Here is a 21366-nt window from a genome sequence, read left to right as displayed (position 1 = left end):
ACCCATAGTATAAAATAAAATATCTGCCATACTTATATACATTAATAATTGAGTAAATAAACAAATGGCCTGGGCAACATAGCAAGACCCCATGTCTGCAAAAAGATTTTTTTAAATTAGCAGGGCATAGGCCAGGCCCAGTGGCTCACGCCTGTTATCCCAGCACTTTGGGAGGCCGAAGCGAGCGGATCACAAGGTCAGGAGTTCAAGACCAGCCTGGTCAATATGGTGAAACCCCGTCTCTACTAAAAATACAAAAATTAGCCAGGCATGGTGTCAGGCACCTGTAGTCCCAGCTACTTGGGAGGCTGAGGCAGGAGAATCACTTGAACCCTGGAGGGTTTAGGCAGAGGTTGCAGTGAGCCAAGATTGCGCCACTGCACTCCGGCCTGGCTGACAGAGCAAGACTCCGTCTCAAAAAAAAAAAATAAATAAATAAATAAAATAAAATAAAATAAAATTAGCAGGACACAGAGGTACGTACCTCCAGTCCCAGCTACTCGGGAGGCTGATGTGGGAGGATCCCTGGAGGCTGGGAGCTCAAAGCTGCAGTGAGCCATCATTGCACCACTGCACTATAATCTGGGCAATAGAGCAAGACTGTCTCAAAAAAAAAAAAAAAAAAAAAAAAAACCGTGACAGGTCGTATTGATAGTATGTGCCTTTGACATGATGTGATGAAAATGGTACTTTACCTCTGTGTTCTTTCTCCCAAAAAGACATATCTTCTATCTACTGATAACATCAGACAAATCCCAATAAAGGGACATTCTTTAAAATATCTGACCAATACTCTTCAAAACTGTCAAGGTGTATCTCTGTATATCATGTAAATAATGTAATATATATATTGAATTTTACATTTACATTATATATGCTTGTATGCTGGGCCACAATGTACAATCTTTCTCTTACAGTCACAGCTTTAAAAGTCTAAATTACTTTTCTGGTAGGAGACCTCAACATGCAATAAAATCGTTATTATATAGACTATAGACAGGATCATCAGCTCTTTGTAGTTGGGAAGAGAGGATTGGAATAGGCAGGAAAAGCTTCACCAGGGAAAAAACAACATGTTATCATGAGGACACTGGCTAACCCTTATGTAGCACTCGCTGTGTGCCAACTGCCTAGCCTGTTCTAGGAATGTTACATATCCTAACTCCTTTAATTGTCACAACAACCTAGGAAGTGAGTACTGTTACTGTGGCCATTGTACAGAAGACTGAGTTCTAAAAGACTAAGTATCTTGTCCAGAGTCACAAAGCAACTAAGTAGTAGAGCCAAGCAGTCAGGCTGTCAGTCAGGCTCTCACCCAGGCTGGAGTGCAGCGATCTTGGCTCACTGCAGCCTCCACCTCCCGAGTTCAGGCGATTCTCCTGCCTCAGCCTCCTGAGTAGCTGGGATTACAGGTGTCTGCCTCCATGCCTGGCTAATCTTTGTACTTTTAGTAGAGACGGGGTTTCGCCATGTTGGCCATGCTGGTCTCGAACTCCGGACCTCAGGTTATCTGTGCGCCTTGGCCTCCCAAAGTGTTGGGATTACAGGCATGAGCCACCGTGCCCAGCCCAGCCCATACTGTACTTTTTCATGTAGTGGTTTGTTTGGCATTTTCCAGATTAATTGTGCAGCAGCATTAGAAAAGAGAATAATGACTGGATCACTTCCAAAGCTACCTGAAGTTAATGCTCATTAAGCTCAAATGAACATTTGGCTGGGCACAATGTCTCAGACGTATAATCCTAGCACTTAGTGAAGCTGAGGCGAGTGGATCACTTGAGTCCAAGAGTTCAAGACTAGACTGCGCAACTGGAAACCCCGCCTTTACAAAATATACAAAAATTAGCTGGGCGTGGTGGTGTGCACCTGTAGTCCCAGCTACTTGGGGGGCTGAGGTGGGAGGATTGCTTGAGCCTGGGAGGTCAAGGTTGCAGTGAACTGTGATTGTGCCACTACACTCCAACCTGGGTTGGAGTAAGACCCTGTCTCAACAGAACAAACAAAAAGGTTAAGTGAACATTTAATGACACTGATATGTAGAGTGAGGCAATGTGATAGATTAAAGACAGCATTATAGTATGAGTCAGGGGAGCAGAATTCAGTACTTCACGCTACATCTCTGATCAGTTTTCTCATCTACAAAATGAAGGGAGTACACCTCAGGGATGACAAATATAAGGTGCATATGTTGCCACTCCCTGCTTCCTAACCTACAGCTGATGTAACCTACAACTGACGAGTAATCACGCATGCCATCCTTTTGTTTTGAACCTGGAAGCAGCTCCAGAATCCTTCCCAAAGCAGCTGTTACAGTTAGTCACAGTTGACACCCAAGTTGAAACCCATTTGCCATCTTTGGATATGACAAACTGTAAAGACTGTCCTAGGTCTAACTCCCAGAAGTACGCCATCAGAAATACGATACCTTCTCAAATCAATGTGTACTTCATTCAGCCTCTTCAATCTCTCTTTTCTCTGGGCATTAAGTTTACATCATGTGGTTGCTGGGACACAGATCTGAGCATATTCTACTTTTTTTGTTGTTTTGGTTTATTTTATTTTTATTTTATTTTATTTTATTTATTTATTTTTTGGAGACGAAGTCTCGCCCTGTCGCCCAGGCTGGAGTGCAGTGGTGCAATCTCAGCTCACTGCAACCTCCACCTCCTGGGTTCAAGTGGTTCTCCTGCCTCAGCCTCCCAAGTAGCTACAATTGCAGGCACCCGACACCACGCCTGGTTCATTTTTTTGTATTTTTAGTAGAGAAAGGGTTTCACAATGTGAGCCAGGCTGGTCTCATGTGATCTACCTGCCTTGGCCTCCCAAAGTGTTGGGATTACAGGCGTGAGCCACTGCACCCAGCTAGTTGCTTTTTTTTTTTTTAGAGATAGGGTCTCCATCTGTCACCTAGGCTGGAGTGCAGTGGAGTGATCATAGCTTACTGTAGCCTAGAATTCCTGATCTTAGCCTTACTCTCCCAAGTAGCTGGGATTACAGACATGCACCACCACACCCAGCTCTTGTTTTTTCATTTGTTTTTTGTTGTAGAGGCATGGTCTCCTATATTGCCTAGGCTGGTCTCCAACTCCTGGCCTCTGGTGATCCACCCACCTCAGCCTCCCAAAGTGCTGGGATTACAGGCGGGAACCACCTCGCCTGGCCCTGTATTCTACTGTGAATCTACCAACCTCACTAGTCTTGAAAGCATGTTCATGCTTGTCAAGCGCGTCCGTGTGAAGAGACCACCAAACAGGCTTTGTGTGAGCAACATGGCTGTTTATTTCACCTGGGTGCAGGTGGGCTGAGTCCGAAAAGAGAGTCAGCAAGATAAGGGTGGGGCCGTTTTATAGGATTTGGGTAGGTAAGGGAAAATTACAGTCAAAGGGGGGTTGTTCTCTGGTGGGCAGGAGTGGGGGTTACAAGGTGCTCAGTGGGGGAGTCTTTTGAGCCAGGATGAGCCAGGAAAAGGAATTTCACAAGATAATGTCATCGCTTAAGGCAAGGACCCGCCATTTTCACTTCTTTTGTGGTGGAATGTCATCAGTTAAGGCGGGACAGGGCATTTGCACTTCTTTTGTGATTCTTCAGTTACTTCAGACCATCTGGGCCTATACATGCAAGTCACAGGGGATGCGATGGCTTGGCTTGGGCTCAGAGGCCTGACAATGCTAATCCAAGGAAAATGCTTGTTTGATTCCTGCTGTAAGTAACCTTAACCCTTCTTTTCCTCTTTTCTAGATTCTCTTGCTGGGGCATCCTAGCACCATTTGTGTAATGCTTTCCCCAGTGAAGTTGCCTTTACCTTCTTTCTTCTTCTTTGACTTATGTACACACATTCACACACAAGCTTTTCGGTGTAGCATCTACTGACTTCCTTCCTGGTCAGCTAAACATCTTCCCAGCTCTGTGTGTGTGTGTGTGTGTGTGTGTGTGTGTGTCTCTCTCTCTCTGCGTGTGTGTGTGTGTATGTGTGTGGGTGTGTGTGGGTGTGTGTTTAGAGATAGGATCTTGCTCTGTTGCCCAGGCCAGAGTGGGAGTGTAGTGGTGTGATCATAGCTCACTGCTGCCTCCAATTCCTGGGCACAAGCAGTGCTCCCACCTTAGCTTCCTAAGTAGCTGGGACTATAGGTACACACCACGATGCCTGGCTTTTTTTTTTTTTTTCCTTTTTTTTTGGTAAAGATGGCGTCTCACTGTGTTTCCCAGGCTGGTCCCCAAATTCTGGTCTCAAGCTGTCCTGCCACCATGGCCTCTCAAAGTGCTAGAATTATAGGTGTGAGCCACCACGCCTGGCCCCTCTGGCCCAGGCGTCATTGAATGTCACTGTGTGTCATTGAATGCAAATAGTTTAAAAAAGGAAGTTCATACCTCTCCCTCACCACTCCCAACACTTGTCTAAGCATATTCCCTTCTTACTGTCTTACCTCAGTTTCATAATTATTTCATTTCCCTCCTCCTCGATGATTAATAACCATGATAGGTGCTTACAGCATTCATCTTCAGTTCTCAGATGTGTACTTGTCTCTCGAGTCTCCACAATGTTTATTTTGGCATTGTATATTTTATAGTATAAATAGTTTAAAGTTGTGTTTCTCTAGTTTTTTACCACTGCATCCTGCTACAGTTAAAATTGTCTAATGTTTAAGAGTGTGCAAGAAAAGAAAGATATATCCAAGTCTTTGGAAACCTTCATTTACTCTTTTCAAAACTTACATCCTAATGAATATCAATTCAACATGTCCTTATTTGTCATCCTTGCTCTTGAAGTCAGTGGGAAGGAATGCTGTGCTTGTAAGGTAGAAACCAATTTGATCCCTTGATGTAACACCTCAACGAGATCTTTTTACATCTCATTTTACCACTTAATGCAAGCAGGACATTTAAAGGCAAAGGTTTGGCCATGAGTACCTTTGAGACATTTTCCTTTTACCCGGCAGTTGAAATCCAAGGTATAGAATTATAATTTCTAACTATCATAAAGATGGTTTTTATTTAGATGGTTTTTAAATAACTTTGCTGAAAGGGAGTAAAAGAAAGGATGGTGATCTTAACTTCCTGGTAACCTGCCATAATTTACTGACAGTAATTTGTGAGACAAGTAAAAGCAGCATTTAATAGCAAATGATTAAACACCACAGAGTATGTTGCAACCCCACCCACAGCCATGAGCTTATCTTCCTGGAAAAGGGAGTGAATGGCCACAGGCCTCCCCCATGGCACAGCTGTTATATCCCCAGCTGAGCTGGTCTAGATAACATCCTGTTCTACACAGGGAGTGAAGGCAACAACCCTAGGCTTGGCCACACTGGGCCTGGCTCTTTACACCTTAGCGTTTAGAATTGCTGTAAGATAACCACTTGTGACCGGACATAGTGGCTCAAGCCTGTAATCCTAGCACTTTGGGAGGCCGAGATGAGGTCAGGAGATCGAGACCATCCTGGCTAACACGGTGAAACCCCGTCTCTACTAAAGAAAAATACAAAAAACTAGCCGGGCAAGGTGGCGGGCGCCTGTAGTCCCAGCTACTCAGGAGGCTGAGGCAGGAGAATGGCGTGAACCCGGGAGGCGGAGCTCGCAGTGAGCTGAGATCCAGCCACTGCACACCAGCCTGGGCGACAGAGCGAGACTCCGAGACTCCGTCTCAAAAAAAAAAACAAAAAAAACATAATCACCTGTCTAATAGGGCTTAGGAAACAAGAAGTGAGCTGGGAGGACGAAATGTATATATACATATAAAACTTAGTCCAAGTATTATATCATAATGTTTCTAGTTGCAGCAAGGAAATAATACAGTTGATCCTTGAACAATACAGGCTTGAACTGCACAGATCCATTTATATGCAGCTTTTTTTCCAACCAAACACAGATGGAAAATACAGTGTTTGTGGCATGCAAAACCCCAGTTATATGGGGCTGACTTTTTGTGTATGTAGTTTCCACAGGGCCTACTGCAGGACTTGAGTATGCACAGATTTGGTTATACTCAAGGCAGTCCCGGAACTAATAACCTGCATACCAAGGGTTGACTGTAATGAAAACAGCTCAGTTGTAAAGTGAATATTTACTGTAGACCAGCCCCTTTGCTAAGTGCTATTTGTGTTACCCATCTCACTCTCACACCTCAGAGTTAACCATCCCCTGGGGTTCAAAAAACCCAAGCAACTTAAGCATCACATGGCAGGTATGTGGCAAAGCCAAAACTTAGCCAGGTCTGTCTTACTCAGGTCTGAGCTTTTAAGCAATGCATTCTCCTATCTCCTCAAGCAGGCAAAACCCCCAAAGAAAAAAATACTTGCTGGTTTCCAGCTTGACTTAGCTGTTTAGCCCAGTGCTTAGTGGGACCCATCCTCTATCTTGGTGTTCCCCAGCCTCTGTATTTGCTGGGATTCTGATTAGTCCAAGAACTACTCATTCACCAAAGGTCCTGTTCTTCCATGCAATCTGCTTATTTCACTAGATGCATGGGATGACACATGAAAAAGGACATTTAGGCATCTAGTGAAATAGGGAGAATCATAAAGGAGAGTCTCGACTCTACTTTTCTTCTTTTTTTTTTGAGTCGGAGTCTCCCTGTGTCGCCCAGACTGCAGTGCAGTGGCACAATCTCGGCGCACTTCAGCCTCCGCCTCCCGGGTTCAAACAATCCTCCTGCCTCAGCCTCCTGAGTAGCTGGGACTACAGGCTCATGCCACCACACCCAGATAATATTTTTGTATTTTAGTAGAGACCGAGTTTCACCATGAGGTCTCGAACTCCTGACCTCAAATGATCCACTGCCTCAGGCTCCCAAAGTGGGATTACGGCCATAAGCCACTGTGCCTGGCCTAATTTTGGTATTTTTTAGTAGATAGTGGGGTTTTACCATGTTGGCCAGGCTTGTCTCAAACCCCTGACCTCAAGTGATCCGCCCACCTCAGCCTTCCAAAGTGCTGGGATTACAGGTGTGAGTCGCTGCTTGCCTGGGCAGTCAACTCCACTCTTCAACAGGCATGGATGCCTCATCAAACAGACAATTAATGTTTTGTGCTCAAAGAGGCTGTGAAGTAGATCAAGCCCTGTAAATCAGCCTCTGACTGGTATTCTGACAGCCAAGCTTTTAGCAAACTGACTCTTACCAGACACCTTCTGATGAACTGTTGCTAAGATCACCAGCTGCAAATGCTTACCTGGGATGACCTAGCCCTGTAATAATCTCCCCCACTTTCAGTCTCCTAAGCAGCAGATTGGGAAACTGGTCCCTGAAATTGCAGCTGCTAAAAGTGACACCTAATATTTGTGAACAAGTTGTAACTATACATTAAAATCCAACTTTGTTTTCTTTTTTTTTTTTTTTTGAGATGGAGTCTCGCTCTGTTGTCAGGCTGGAGTGCAGTCGTGCGATGTCGGCTCACTGCAATCTCTGCCTTGCAGGTTCAAGTGATTCTTCTGTCTCAACCTCCTGAGTAGCTGGGACTACAGGTGCATGCGCCACCACACCCAGCTAATTTTTGTATTTTTAGTAGAGACAGGGTTTCACCATGTTGGCCAGGATGGTCTCGATCTCCTGACCTCGTCATCCGCCTGCCTCAGCCTCCCAAATTTGGTGCTGGGATTACAGGCGTGAGCCACCGCACCTGGCTGTAAAATCAAATTTTTAACCAAGATTTCAGATTGATCTGTATGCCACGTTTATTCCACATCATTTCTCATTTATTCTAGACACAAATCTAGTGTTTTGTGCATAGCAAATAGTGATAAAGTGAATGGGAAAACTTTTTAAATCCTGGAGGTTTATTTATTTATTGAGACAGAGTTTAGCTCTTGTCGCCCAGGCTGGAGTACAGTGGCACAATCTCGGCTCACTGCAAACTCCGCCTCCTGGGTTCAAGTGATTCTCTTGCCTCAGGCTCCTGAGTAGCTGGGATTACAGGCGCCTGCCACCACGTCCAGCTACTTTTTGTATTTTTAGTAGAGAAAGGGTTTCACCATGTTAACCAGGCTGTTCTTGAACTCCTGACCTCAGGCAATCCACCCTCCTCGGCCTCCCAAAGCACTGGGATTACAGGCATGAGCCACTGCACCCGGCCAGGTCTATTTATTTTTAAAGGACCTTAGGAATCACCCTGCTCAGGGTTCTCAACCTGGAGCCCAGAATAGGTGTCAGCAAAGTCTGTGGATGTCCTGAGGTTCTTTTACAGCATTTAAGTACGTATCTCCTTGCACATTTTTCTGTAAAAGATTCATTAGCTTTCTTTGTATTCTCAGAGGGGTCTGTGTTCTAGTTTAATATACTTACATTACCAGATGAGGATGCTAAAGTTAATGAAATCAAATGGATTCTCTGATAGCACACAGTAAGAATTCACTAGGAATTGGCCGGGCATGGTGGCTCATACCTGTAATCCCAGCACTGTGGGAGGCCGAGGTGGGCGGATCACGAGGTCAGGAGATCCAGACCATCCTGGCTAATACAGTGAAACCCCGTCTCTACTGAAAATACAAAAAATTAGCTGGGTGTGGTGGGGAGCGCCTGTAGTCCCAGTTGAGGCAGGAGAACCTGGGAGGCGGAGCTTACAGTGAGCTGAGATTACACTACTGCACTCCAGCCTGGGGGACAGAGTGTGAGACTGTTTCAAAAAAAAAAAAAAAATTCACTAGGAATTTATGTTATAAGCAAATATTGGCTGGAGGCAGTGGCTCATGCCTATAATCCCAGCACTTGGATGGCTAAGGCAGGAGGACCCCTTAAGGCCAGGAGTTCAAGACCAGCCTGAGCAAAATAGTGAGACCCCCCCCCCCATCTCTACAAAAATAAAAATAAAGGCCAACCGCAGTGGCTCATGCCTGTAATCCCAGCACTTTGGGAGGCCGAGGCGGGTGGCTTACTTTAGGTCAGGAGTTCGAGACCAGCCTGGCCAACATGGTGAAACCCTGTCTCTACTAAAAATACAAAAATCAACCAGGCATGGTGGCAGGCACCTGTAGTCTTAGCTACTCAGGAGGTTGAGGCAGGAGAATCACTTGAACCCAGGAGGCAGAGGTTGCAGTGAGCTGAGATTGATTGCACCATTGCACTCTAGCCTGGGCAACAGAGTGAGACTCTGTCTCAAAAATAAAAATAAAAATAAATAAAAATTAACTGGGCATAGTGACATGTATCTGTAGTCCCAGCTACTCCCAGCTACTTGAGAAACAGAGGCTAGAGGATCACTTGAGCCTAAGAGTTCAAGGCTGTAGTGAGCCATGATAGTACTACTATACTCCAGCCTGGGCCAGTATCCTCAGGACTATTAAGGACATGAAGAACAAGGAAGACTGAGAAACTGTTCCAGACCAGAACAGACTAAAGCAACATGACAGTTTTTTTGTTTTGTTTTGTTTTGTTTTGTTTTGTTTTTTTTGAGACGGAGTCTCACTCTGTCCCCCTGGCTGGAGTGCAGTGGCCAGATCTCAGCTCACTGCAAGCTCCGCCTCCCGGGTTCAGGCCATTCTCCTGCCTCAGCCTCCCGAGTAGCTGGGACTACAGGCGCCCGCCACCTCGCCCGGCTAGTTTTTTTGTATTTTTTAGTAGAGACGGGGTTTCACTGTGTTAGCCAGGATGGTCTCGATCTCCTGACCTCGTGATCCACCCGTCTCGGAACATGACAGTTAAATGCACTATAGTATCCTGGATGGGATGCAGGAACAAAAAGAGGACATTAGTGGAAAAATCGATGAACTCCAAATAAAGTCTGGAGTTAATAATAATGTACCAATATTGGTTTCTTAGTTTTGGCAAATGTACCATGGTAATGTGAGATGCTAACATTGGCCATCTTTGCAACTTTACTATAAATCTAAAATTTCAAACGTTAAAATTTCATTTAAGAACTATTATTCATCTTAGTTTTTTGCACTGATTCTCACAGATATTACACAATGTGAATACGATTTTGTCACCTGAGCCAGACCAGCCAGCTCTGGTGGTCATGATGAAAGAAGGCCTGGCCATTCATCAATATTATGCTCACTTGCATTGATTTTTCCAAAACCTATGTTGAGTGTAAGAGAAACAAACACGAGATTCAATACAACTGAGTTAGACATAATAGCACAAGCATGAACCCCTGAATGAGGAGGATGAGTTAGGGGTGTCATGGATCCATGCATATGCTTGGCCTTTGAACCGCAGCCCACCTCTGACACAAAGCCATGCAGTGACTTTGGGTATCATCTTTTTTTTTTTTTTTTTTTTTTTTTTTGAGACGGAGTCTCGCTGTGTCGCCCAGGCTGGAGTGCAGTGGCCGGATCTCAGCTCACTGCAAGCTCCGCCTCCCGGGTTCACGCCATTCTCCTGCCTCAGCCTCCCGAGTAGCTGGGACTACAGGCGCCCGCCACCTCGCCCGGCTAGTTTTTTGTATTTTTTAGTAGAGATGGGGTTTCACCGTGTTAGCCAGGATGGTCTCGATCTCCTGACCTCGTGATCCGCCCGTCTCGGCCTCCCAAAGTGCTGGGATTACAGGCTTGAGCCACCGCGCCCGGCCAAGGTATCATCTTTTCTTTTTTCTTTTTTTTTTTTTTTGGGACAGAGTCTTGCTCTGTCACCCAGGCTGGAGTGCAGTGGCACAATCTTGGCTTACTATAACCTCCGCCTCCCGGGCTCAAGAGATTCTCTTCCCTTAGTTGGAGTATAGTGACGCCATCACAGCTCACTGCGACCTCCACCTCCCGGGTTCAAGCAATTCTCCTGCCTCAGCCTTCTGAGTAGCTGGGATTACAGGCGTGCACCACCATGCCCAGTTAATTTTTGTATTTTTAGTAGAGCCAAGGATTCACCATATTGGCCAGGCTGGTCTTGATCTCCTAACCTCAAATGATCCGCCTGCCTGGCCTCCCAAAGTGCTGGGATTACAAGCACGAGCCACCGCGCCCTTCTAAACTTTAACCTGCTTGACCTTAAAATAAGGATAACACGCTTGATACGGTGGCTCATGCCCGTAATCCCAACACTTTGGGAGGCCAAGGCAGGATGATCACTTCAGCCTAAGTGTTCAAGACCAGCCGGCAATATAGTGAAACCTCATCTTTGCAAAAAGTTAAAAAATTAGCTGGGCATGATAGTGCATGCCTATAATCCTAGCTATTCAGGAGGCTGAGGTGGGATCACTTGAGTACAGAGGAAGATGCTGCAGTAAGCTGAGATTGCACCACTGCACTCCAGCCTGGGTGCAGAGTGAGGCCCTATCTCAAAAATAAAGGATAACAGAAGTACCTGCCTCAAACAGTTGTGAGAATTGCTCAGGATAGGACCTTACAGAGCTTGTTATAGGGCCTAGACGAATTTGATAAATTGATATCACTACTATTTCCACCACTAAGGAAAGAAAAGCTTTACTAGAGATCTTGTCTCCATTGCCCATAAAATAAAGCCCAAATTCCTTAGCATGACGTCTAAAGCCAATTATATCATATGTGAGTAGCTTAATTTCCAGCAACTATTCTTCCCACGCCCTGAACTGCAGCCCCAGTGAACTTCCCAGAGCTTTCATACCCATTTTCTCTGCCTCAGTCGTCCCTGTAGCTCATTCTTCATGACCTCACATCAGTGCCCCTTCTCTGGGAAGCAGTTCTTCACTCTCCTGTGACGTTCCTTGTCCCTCCCTTCTGTACACCCATGGAAGCAGAGCTGTCCCAGTTATAACTCATCACCTTGTACTGCCGTTGTTTACCTACCTCGCACCTTTGCTAGGTATAAAAATCAGAAGATCAGAAGTCCTTACTACTTCATCTCCCCATTCTTCTGGTGCTTGACACGTCGTTGTTACCCAGCAAAATGGATGAATAAATTGAATGAATATAAACAGAAGTACTGCAGTTGCTCAGAATTGTTTTGGAGAATAACTGATGAAAATTTATCGTTGGTTTTTATTTATTAAAACCTCAATTAGTTCATAGGAATGAAGACTGATATTATCAGATGATACTTACTACTACTTTATTTACTGTTTATCTATAAAACATTTAATATAATTCTTTGAGAAATTTGATCTTGCCTTTCTGGGTGTTTGTTTGTTTGTTTGTTTTTGTCTTCAAGGTTCCAGTTACAGCCATCTCTTGTCAAATTTTTTGAACTATATTTGGCAAACTACTGGCCAGGAAAGAAAAATGATAAAATTTTTCCTCATGGTGAATAAACAAGGGCAGACTCGACTTTCTAAGTACTATGAACATGTGGATATTAATAAGCGTACACTTCTGGAAACAGAAGTTATAAAGAGCTGTCTCTCTCGGTCCAATGAACAAGTAAGTCTCTGCTCCTCTCCTTTATCTCTGCATTCAACTCGGCCTTGGTAGATTTGTTATTACTGAGTCTCAGGGGCCATCATTTTCTTTGATCTATATTCCTTCAACAGCTACTAAGGAAAATAAGAAGTGATGTGAAATGAAAAACTGAAAGAAGCATAGCTCTCTTTACATCCCTTTAAGAAAATTAAACCAGGCCGGGCGCGGTGGCTCAAGCCTGTAATCCCAGCACTTTGGGAGGCCGAGGCGGGTGGATCACGAGGTCAGGAGATCGAGACCATCCTGGCTAACATGGTGAAACCCCGTCTCTACTAAAAATACAAAAAACTAGCCGGGCGTGGTGGCGGGCGCCTGTAGTCCCAGCTACTCGGAGGCTGAGGCGGGAGAATGGCGTGAACCCGGGAGGTGGAGCTTGCAGTGAGCCGAGATCGCGCCACTGCACTCCAGCCTGGGTGAGGGAGCGAGACTCCGTCTCAAAAAAAAAAAAAAAAAAAGAAAATTAAACCAAGGAAAACCTGGAAGAATCTTGGATTCTTGGCCGGGCGTGGTGGCTCAAGCCTGTAATCCCAGCACTTTGGGAGGCCGAGACGGGCGGATCACGAGGGCAGGAGATCGAGACCATCCTGGCTAAGATGGTGAAACCCCGTCTCTACTAAAAAATACAAAAAAACTAGCCGGGCGAGGTGGCGGGCGCCTGTAGTCCCAGCTACTCGGGAGGCTGAGGCAGGAGAATGGCCTGAACCCGGGAGGCGGAGCTTGCAATGAGCTGAGATCCGGCCACTGCACTCCAGCCTGGGCGACAGAGCAAGACTCCGTCTCAAAAAAAAAAAAAAAAAAAAGAATCTTGGGTTCTTATTTAAGTCAGCATATTTGTCTCAATGCACCTTGGAAACGACAATAAAATTTCCTTCTGCTAATAGACACGTCTTCTTTTTTTGTTCTTATGAATTCAGCCCCTGAAACTCTCATGAGTGCCTGTAGCAGGTAGCTTTCTATAAGCCAAAAAATGAAGATCAGATGATTGGTATAGAGGTAAATACTGAAGACTCATTTTGTGCCAGAGGATAATATTATTCTCAAATGGGGTGGTTTTATTCTGCTTATTATTTTTGTAAATATACCACCAATATAATGCTGAAACCAGTGATTTAAAAACAAAACAAGTTTGATTTCATTATCTAGGTGGGGAAAATGGAAATTAAAAATTCATATGAAACAACACATTTATCCATCTTCCAAAATGGAGATTAAGGCTGGGTACAATGGCTCACGCCTGTAATCCCAGCACTGGGGGAGGCAGAAGCAGGTGGATCACCAGAGATAAGGAGTTCGAGACCAGCCTGGCCAATATGGTGAAAAATTAGCTGGGCGTAATTATGCACAACTGTAGTCCCAGCTACTGGGGAGGCCGAGTCAGGAAAATTGTTTGAACATGGGAGGTGGAGGTTGCAGTCAGCCAAGACTGCTTCATTACACTCCAGCCTGAACGACAAGAGCAAAACTCTGTCTCAAAAAAAAAAAAAAAAAAAGAGGTTAAATAGGAATTTTAAAACTGAGTCCATTTTTTTTTGTTTTGTTTTTTGAGATGGAGTCTTCCTTTGTCGCCCAGGCTGGAGTGCAGTGGCGCCATCGTGGCTCACTGCAATCTCCGCCTCCGAGGTTCAAGCGATCCTCCTGCCTCAGCCTCCTGAGTAGCTGGGATTCCAGGTGCGTGTCACCACACCTGGCTAATTTTTGTATTTTTAGTAGAGATGGGTTTTCACCATGTTGGTCATGCTGGTCTCGAACTCCTGACCTCAAGTGATCTGCCTGCCTTGGTGCTGGGATTACAGGGATGAGCCACTCCTAAAGTGCTGGGATTACACTCATGAGCCACTGCGCCTGGCCAAAAACCGAGTCCATTTTGTAAATAATTTTTTCCCTAGCTCATACCTTGAACAAAATTTTTTTTTTTTTTTTTTTTTTTTTTTGAGACAGAGTTTTGCTCTTGCCCAGGCTGGAGTGCAACGGCATGATCTCGGCTCACTGCAACCTCTGCCTCCCGGGTTCAAGTGATTCTTCTGCCTCAGCCTCCCAGGTAGCTGAGATTACAGGCATGTGCCACCACGACCGGCTAATTTTGTATTTTTAGTAGAGACGAGGTTTCTCCATGTTGGTCAGGCTGGTCTTGAAATCCCGACCTCAAGTGATCCACCCGCCTCAGCCTCCTAAAATACTGGGATTACAGGCGTGAGCCACCACGCCCAGCCCCTTGAACAAAATTTTTATGAAGAATTTTATTTAGAGAATTACTTAATCCAGGTCCTAAACTTGCCAGATCTATTGGAAATTACTCAACAACTGAGGGAAAATCAGAAAACTTGTTTAACTCATGCATTTTAATCTTGTCAGTTCTCCATTTCACTGCATAGTGGGCTGCCTGTGAGCACCACTGCTAAATCATAAAATATTAAGCTACATCAGTGCTCAAAAGTAACATGGCACAAACTGGCATCTAAACTGATTTTTCAGTTGGGACATCTCAGAGTTCCTCTTTGAATTACTACTTTGGCCTGCCATGGCACACACTGTTTCATGTTGTCAGATGGAAACAGAAACTTTTAAAGGGCTGTGTTAATAGCCACATACTTTAAGTAAAAGTAAATAGTCTTAGAAGCATTCCTGTTTGAACCTTTCTGCAGAATGCAGGCACTCAATTTCAAACATCATTTTCACTGATAGGTTACCCTTTGAAACGAAAGCTTTGGAATGAATATACTGTTAGATACTTTTGATGCATTCTAAATTATTTTAGATTTTAAAAGGAGTCCACTGGGCTTTTGGCATAATCAGGCACCAACGTAGCATAATAGCAGCTTAGTTTTTATCCATAGAGGTGCTTTGATACTTTTTTTTTAATGTCAGAAACTCCTGAGAGGCTTTGAAAAATGTTCCTCAGTTCTTTCAAAAAGGTTGTGTTTCCTTGAAAGATCCAGCTGAGCAGAGATCACACTGGCTCTACAGTGAGCCAAAAGCTGCAGAATGCTTCTGTACTCATTACCTTTATCCTAATTTTAAATAAAAACCTAAATTCCTCCATTTTATAGACTGTCAGATGACTTTCCCATAGAGGCATTTCCATGGTCAAAACTTGCAGCTTCATTCCCAGGTACATCCGAGCACCCAAGAGCAACACATCCAGCACACCCTAAAATCCAGAAGAAGAGTAACCCTGTGCTTCTGCCCACTCTCCACCTCCCATCCACTCAGCGCCTTCCCATAATTCTTTGTACAAAGGCGATAGGAAAGGGATAAATGAGACGGAAGTTTTATCCATGTGTCAGTGGTGGCAGGCTTGTTATTAATTCATACGAAGCAATGTTTACAATGCGAGATTTTGTCTAGCATCTGCCACAAAAAGGCCATCTTTAAATGATTTATAAAATAATCTACATGGATTCTTTTCATGAGTCTAGGAAAAAGCAACCAATTTTTGTTTGTTTGTACCATGTATTTGGCTCCTCAATGACTATTAAATAGTACAAAACCGAGAATATCTAATTGCTTCCAAAAAAGTCTTGCGGGGGGGCCGGGCGCGGTGGCTCAAGCCTGTAATCCCAGCACTTTGGGAGGCTGAGACGGGAGGATCACGAGATCAGGAGATCGAGACCATCCTGCTAACACGGTGAAACCCCGTCTCTACTAAAAAAAAAAAAAAAAAAAACTAGCCGGGCGAGGTGGCGGCCACCTGTAGTCCCAGCTACTCCGGAGACTGAGGCAGGAGAATGGCGTGAACCCGGGAGGCGGAGCTTGCCGGGAGCTGAGATCCGGCCACTGCACTCCAGCCTGGGCAACAGAGCGACACTCTGTCTCAAAAAAAAAAAAAAAAAAAAAAGTCTTGGGGAGGTGAGGAGAAGAAAGTCTTCTTTATCATGTTTGCTTATTTCCACTTCAGAGGCACTTTGCTGATTATTCATTATCTTTGCCTGCTGAGTTCCACACAGAGCCAAGCAAAGGAATGAGAAGGAGTGTAAGTGGGAACTCATGTGAACACTCAGACTTTTTTCCAAGACTTCTCCAATTTCCACTAGAGATGCTTCCAAGTGGTCCCCTGAATATTGTGAGAAGGCCACCAGTGGTTGTGTAACATCTTAATATTTTATATTTCTAGGAATGTTTGTCAGATGAATCAGAACCTAGAACTTATGCATGTCATTTTAAATAACTCTCTCTCAACAACAGGAGTTAATATCTCATTGTGTTTTGTCTAGTGCTCTTTCATTGAATATAAGGATTTTAAGCTGATATATCGGCAGTATGCAGCTCTCTTCATTGTGGTTGGAGTTAATGACACTGAGGTAAGATAATAGAAGAGCCCTTGGAAAATGCAATAATTTCTTTCTGCTTGCCTCCCTAAGAATTATGCGTCTCTTGATTTTTTTTTTTTTTTTTTTGACGGAGTCTTGCCCTGTTGCCTGTAGTACAGTGGCACGATCTCAGCTCACTGCAACCTTAACCTCCCAGGTTCAAGCGATTCCCCGGCTTCAGCCTCCCAAGTAGCTGGGATTACAGGCACGTGCCACCACGCCCGGCTAATTTTTTGTATTTAGTAGAGATGGGGTTTTGCCATGTTGGCCAAGATGGTCTTGATCTCCTGACCTCATGATCTGCCTGCCTCAGACTCCCAATTTATTTTTATTTTTATTTTTTTAAGAGACAGACTAGCGTGCAATGGCACAGTCATAGCTCACTGCAGCCTTGAATGCCTGGTTTCAAGCATCTTCCCATCTCAGCCACCTGACTAGCTGGGACTACAGGCCCACACTCCCAAGCCCAGCTAATTTTTTTGCTTTTATTTTTTTTAGAGATGGGGTTTCACTGTGTTGCCCAGGTTGGTCTAGAACTCCTGACTTCAAGCGATCTTCCTGGCTTAGCCTCCCAAGTAGCTGGGAATACAGACACAAGCCACTGTGCCTGGCTAGGATCTTGGTTTCTAGCAAGGATGAGGAAAGTTGTGTGGAAGAGAAATATCTAGGATGTTTCTTGGATTAGATGAGGAGCTTGCAAAGTAGAGAAGCCCCAAACCACAGAATGCCTTTTTCTGTTGTAAGCAATACCAGTGCCCTGCCCTTGTTCTCTTGAACAATGAAGCAGCTCAGATAAGTATAGAGACCAACTGATTTTGGCATTAAACATGGGCTGATATATCAAAAGCCAGTGAAAACTATAAAGATGATTGTATTGTGATTACATCCCCTCAAATTTATTTAGTTCACCCCTTCACAAATGCCACTCCCAGATCAACAGCACTTATGGACATGGAATCCCTGAAAGGATGTTTTACATCTAGCTGAAATATTGATTCGTTGTTTTTTATCCATGAACCAAACTTTGAAGTGGTTTTCCCATCTCCACAGATAGAAAAATGATGGCATGAAGAACCTGAACAATTACTTAAGCCAATTTGTGGTAAAGTCAGGAAATGGAGCTAAGAACTCTAAATACTAGACACTAAGATTTTAATCTGGCTAGATTTATCATAGACTTCAAAAAAAAGATTCTTTTGGAGACAGAGTCTCACGTTGTCACCAGGCTAGAGTGCAGTGGTGCCATCTCGGCTCACTACAACCCCCGCCTCCTGGGTTCAAGCGATTCTCCTGCCTCAGCCTCCCGAGTAGCTGGGACTACAGGTGCCCACCACCACGCCCAGCTAATTTTTGTATTCTTAGTAGAGACGGGGTTTCACCTTCTGGCCAGGATGATCTCGATCTCCTGACCCCGTGATCCACCTGCCTCAGCCCCCCATAGTGCTGGGATTACAGGCGTGAGCCACCGCACCCGGCCTAAATTTTTTAAGATAGGGTCTCTCTCTGTCACCCAGGCTAGAATGCAGTGGCACCTTCACCTCTCACTGCAGCCTTGACCTCTTGGCCTGAAGTGATCCTTCCACCTCAGTGTCACGATCCCGAGTACCTAAGACTACAGGCTCATACCAAGATATCTGGATATTTTTACTTTATTTATTTATTTATTTTTGTTTATTTATTTATTTTTTGAGACAGAGTCTCGCTATGTCACTCAGGTTGGAGTACAGTGACACAATCTTGGCTCACTTCAATCTCAGCCTCCCAGGTTCAAGTGTTCCTCCTGGGTTCAAGCAATTCTCCTGCCTCAGCCTCCCATGTAGCTGGGATTACAAGCGTGTGACACCATGCCCAGCTAATTTTTGTATTTTTAGTAGAGACGAAGTTTCACTGTGTTGGCAAGGCTGGTCTTGAGCTCCTGACCTCAAGTGATCTGCCCATCTCAGCCTCCCAAAGTGCTAGGATTACAGGCATGAGCCATTACGCCCAGCCTATTTTTTAATTTTTTGTAAAGAAGAGATCTCATTATGTTGCCCAGGCTGGTCTTGAACTTCTGAGCTCAAGTGATCCTCCCACCTCATCCTCCCAAAGTGGTGGGGATTACAGGTGTGAACCACCACGCATGACCTTTTTGTTTTTTAAGACAGGACCTCACTCTGTTTCCCAGGCTGGAGTACAGTGGTGCCATCACAGCTTACTGCAGCCTTGAACTCCTGGGGTCAAGCCATCCTCCTGCCTCAGCCTCATGAGTAGCTGAGACTACAGGCATGCAACACCACACCTGGCTAGTTTTTTAAATTTTTTGTGGAGACGGAGTCTCACTATGTTGCCTAGGCTGGTCTTGAACTTCTGGCCCCAAGCCATCCTCTCACCTTGGCCTCCCAACTTGCTAGGATTACAGATACGAACCACCAAACCTGGCCAAAAAAAAAATCCCAGAGGTTAAGGTTTATCTACATTTCCCCTATTGATAAGCATCTTTTAAACAAGTGAATACAGAACTGTTCCAAGTATTTGTCAGTGGGAGGCTACTTTCCTCACATTATCAGTTCACTAAAAGCTGGAAGCTGACTGGGATGTTCTGTCTGATTTGCATGAGGGCCACACTAAAATTGATTCTACCTTTCTTCTTTTATTTTAGAATGAGATGGCTATTTATGAATTCATTCATAACTTTGTGGAAGTTTTAGATGAGTATTTCAGCCGAGTGGTAAGTCTAATGGCTAAAAAATGGTTTACTTCCTCAACCCAGTTTCCCAGAAATTGAGTCTCTTTGGACCTATATCAAGAACATGTGTTAATACAGAGTTTTAATAAGTAAAAATTAAAACTTAAGTGATGCCAAATTTTCTTTATCTTTCCTGCTGGTTTATCCAAAGTATTACAAGCCTATATATGCCTGAGATCTTTATAAAGAACTGGAAAAAAAAAAAAAAAAAAAAACCCTCTTACAGCCGGCGCGGTGGCTCACGCCTGTAATCCCAGCACTTTGGGAGGCGAGGCGGGTGGATCTGAGGTCAGGAGATCGAGACCATCCTGACTAACACAGTGAAACCCCGTCTCTACTGAAAATACAAAAAACTAGCCGGGCTTGGTGGGGGGCGCCTGTAGTCCCAGCTACTCGGGAGGCTGAGGCAGGAGAATGGCGTGAACCCGGGAGGCGGAGCTTGCAGTGAGCCGAGATCGCACCACCGCACTCCAGCCTGGGCGACAGAGCGAGACTCATCCCAAAAAAAAAACAAAAAACAAAACAAAACCAAAAAAACCCTCTTATTTGTTTTCACCCAATTATGAGCTTTTGTGATCTGACTTGCCCCCTCTTTTCTTCTTCCTCTGCTTTCTTTTCTTTTTTTTTTTCTTTTTCTTTTTCTTCTTTTTCTTTTTTTTTTTTTTTTTTTTTTTTTTGAGATGAAGGACAGAGTTTCGCTCTTGTTGCCCAGGCTGGAGTGCAGTGGCGCGATCTCGGCTCACCGCAACCTCCACCTCCTGGGTTCAAGTGATTCTTCCGCCTCGGCCTCCCGAGTAGCTGGGATTATAGGCATGCGCCACCACGCCCAGCTAATTTTGTATTTTTAGTAGACCCGGGGTTTCTCCGTGTTGGTCAGGTGGGTCTCAAACTCCCGACCTCAAGTGATCCGCCCGCCTCCGCCTCCCAAAGTGCTGGGATTACAGGCGTGAGCCACCACGCCTGGCCCCGGCTGCCTTCTTTCTTAAGACACCAGGATACTTTTCACTTCAAGAATCATTCCCATCCAAACCCTTGTTTTGAGGGTCAAAAGTCAGTTCTCCTTAAGGAATATGTGAGCTCCTTTCCAAAAATCTTTTTGAAGCCATTTTAATAGCTATATTGAAATATATTTTATGTATAATACAGTTCACCCATTTAAAGTGTATAATTGGCCGGGCGTGTGGCTCACGCCTGTAATCCCAGCACTTTGGGAGGCTGAGGCGGGTGCATCACGAGGTCAGGAGATGGAGACCATCCTGGCTAACATGGTGAAACCCCCTCTCTACTAAAATACAAAAAGTAGCCGGGCGTGGTGGCCAACGCGTATAGTCCTAGCTACTCGGGAGGCTGAGGCAGGAGAATGACGTGAACCCGGGAGGGAGACTCCGTCTCAAAATAAATAAATAAATAAAAGTACATAATTAAGCTGGGTGTAGTGGCAAGCACCTGTAGGGACAGATACTCAGGAGGATGAGGTGGGAGGATTTTGGGAAATTTCATCACTTGACAAGGAAACATACCCATTAGCATTTCCCCTCATTATCCCCCTCCACCCACACCAGGTAACTAGTGATCTATCTTTTTTTCTTGGTAAGTTTTTTATTTTTATTTTTTATATTGATACATAAGAGATGTAGATATTTTCATGATACTTGTGATAATTTGATTCATTCATATAATGTATAAAAACCAAATCAGAGTAATTAGGATCTCCATCACCTTAAATATTTATATTTTCTTTATGTTAGGAACATTCGAATTATTCTCTTAGCTCTTTTGAAATATACAATAGATTATTGTTAACCATAGTCACCCTACTGATTTATCAAACACTAGGTCTTATTTCTTCTTTTTTTTTTTTTTTTGGAGACGGAGTCTCGCTCTGTCGCCCAGGCTGGAGTGCAGTGGCCAGATCTCAGCTCACTGCAAGCTCCGCCTCCCGGGTTTACGCCATTCTCCTGCCTCAGCCTCCCGAGTAGCTGGGACTACAGGCGCCTGCCACCTCGCCCGACTAGTTTTTTGTATTTTTTAGTA

At 44.5% G+C, this 21366-nt stretch overlaps 1 protein-coding gene across 4 annotated transcripts in view; it reads left to right on the top strand.

Annotated features, from left to right (window-relative positions):
• LOC105477930 (adaptor related protein complex 4 subunit sigma 1) overlaps window positions 1-21366 on the top strand; it is an 80096-nt gene that overhangs the window by 35598 nt on the left and 23132 nt on the right. For all 4 annotated transcript variants that reach the window (XM_071100374.1, XM_011734798.3, XM_071100373.1 and 1 more), the window contains exons 2-4: window positions 12053-12261; window positions 16512-16598; window positions 19246-19314. In XM_071100374.1, the coding sequence (XP_070956475.1) occupies window positions 12124-12261; window positions 16512-16598; window positions 19246-19314 (294 nt within the window). In that variant the 5' untranslated portion in view covers window positions 12053-12123. The remainder of the gene's footprint in view (window positions 1-12052; window positions 12262-16511; window positions 16599-19245; window positions 19315-21366) is intronic.

The sequence above is a fragment of the Macaca nemestrina genome, chromosome 7 (assembly GCF_043159975.1).
Source record: "Macaca nemestrina isolate mMacNem1 chromosome 7, mMacNem.hap1, whole genome shotgun sequence".
Lineage (NCBI taxonomy): Eukaryota > Metazoa > Chordata > Mammalia > Primates > Cercopithecidae > Macaca > Macaca nemestrina.
Note: the sequence above shows the minus strand (reverse complement) of the source record. Positions and strands in the feature narration are given on the sequence as shown.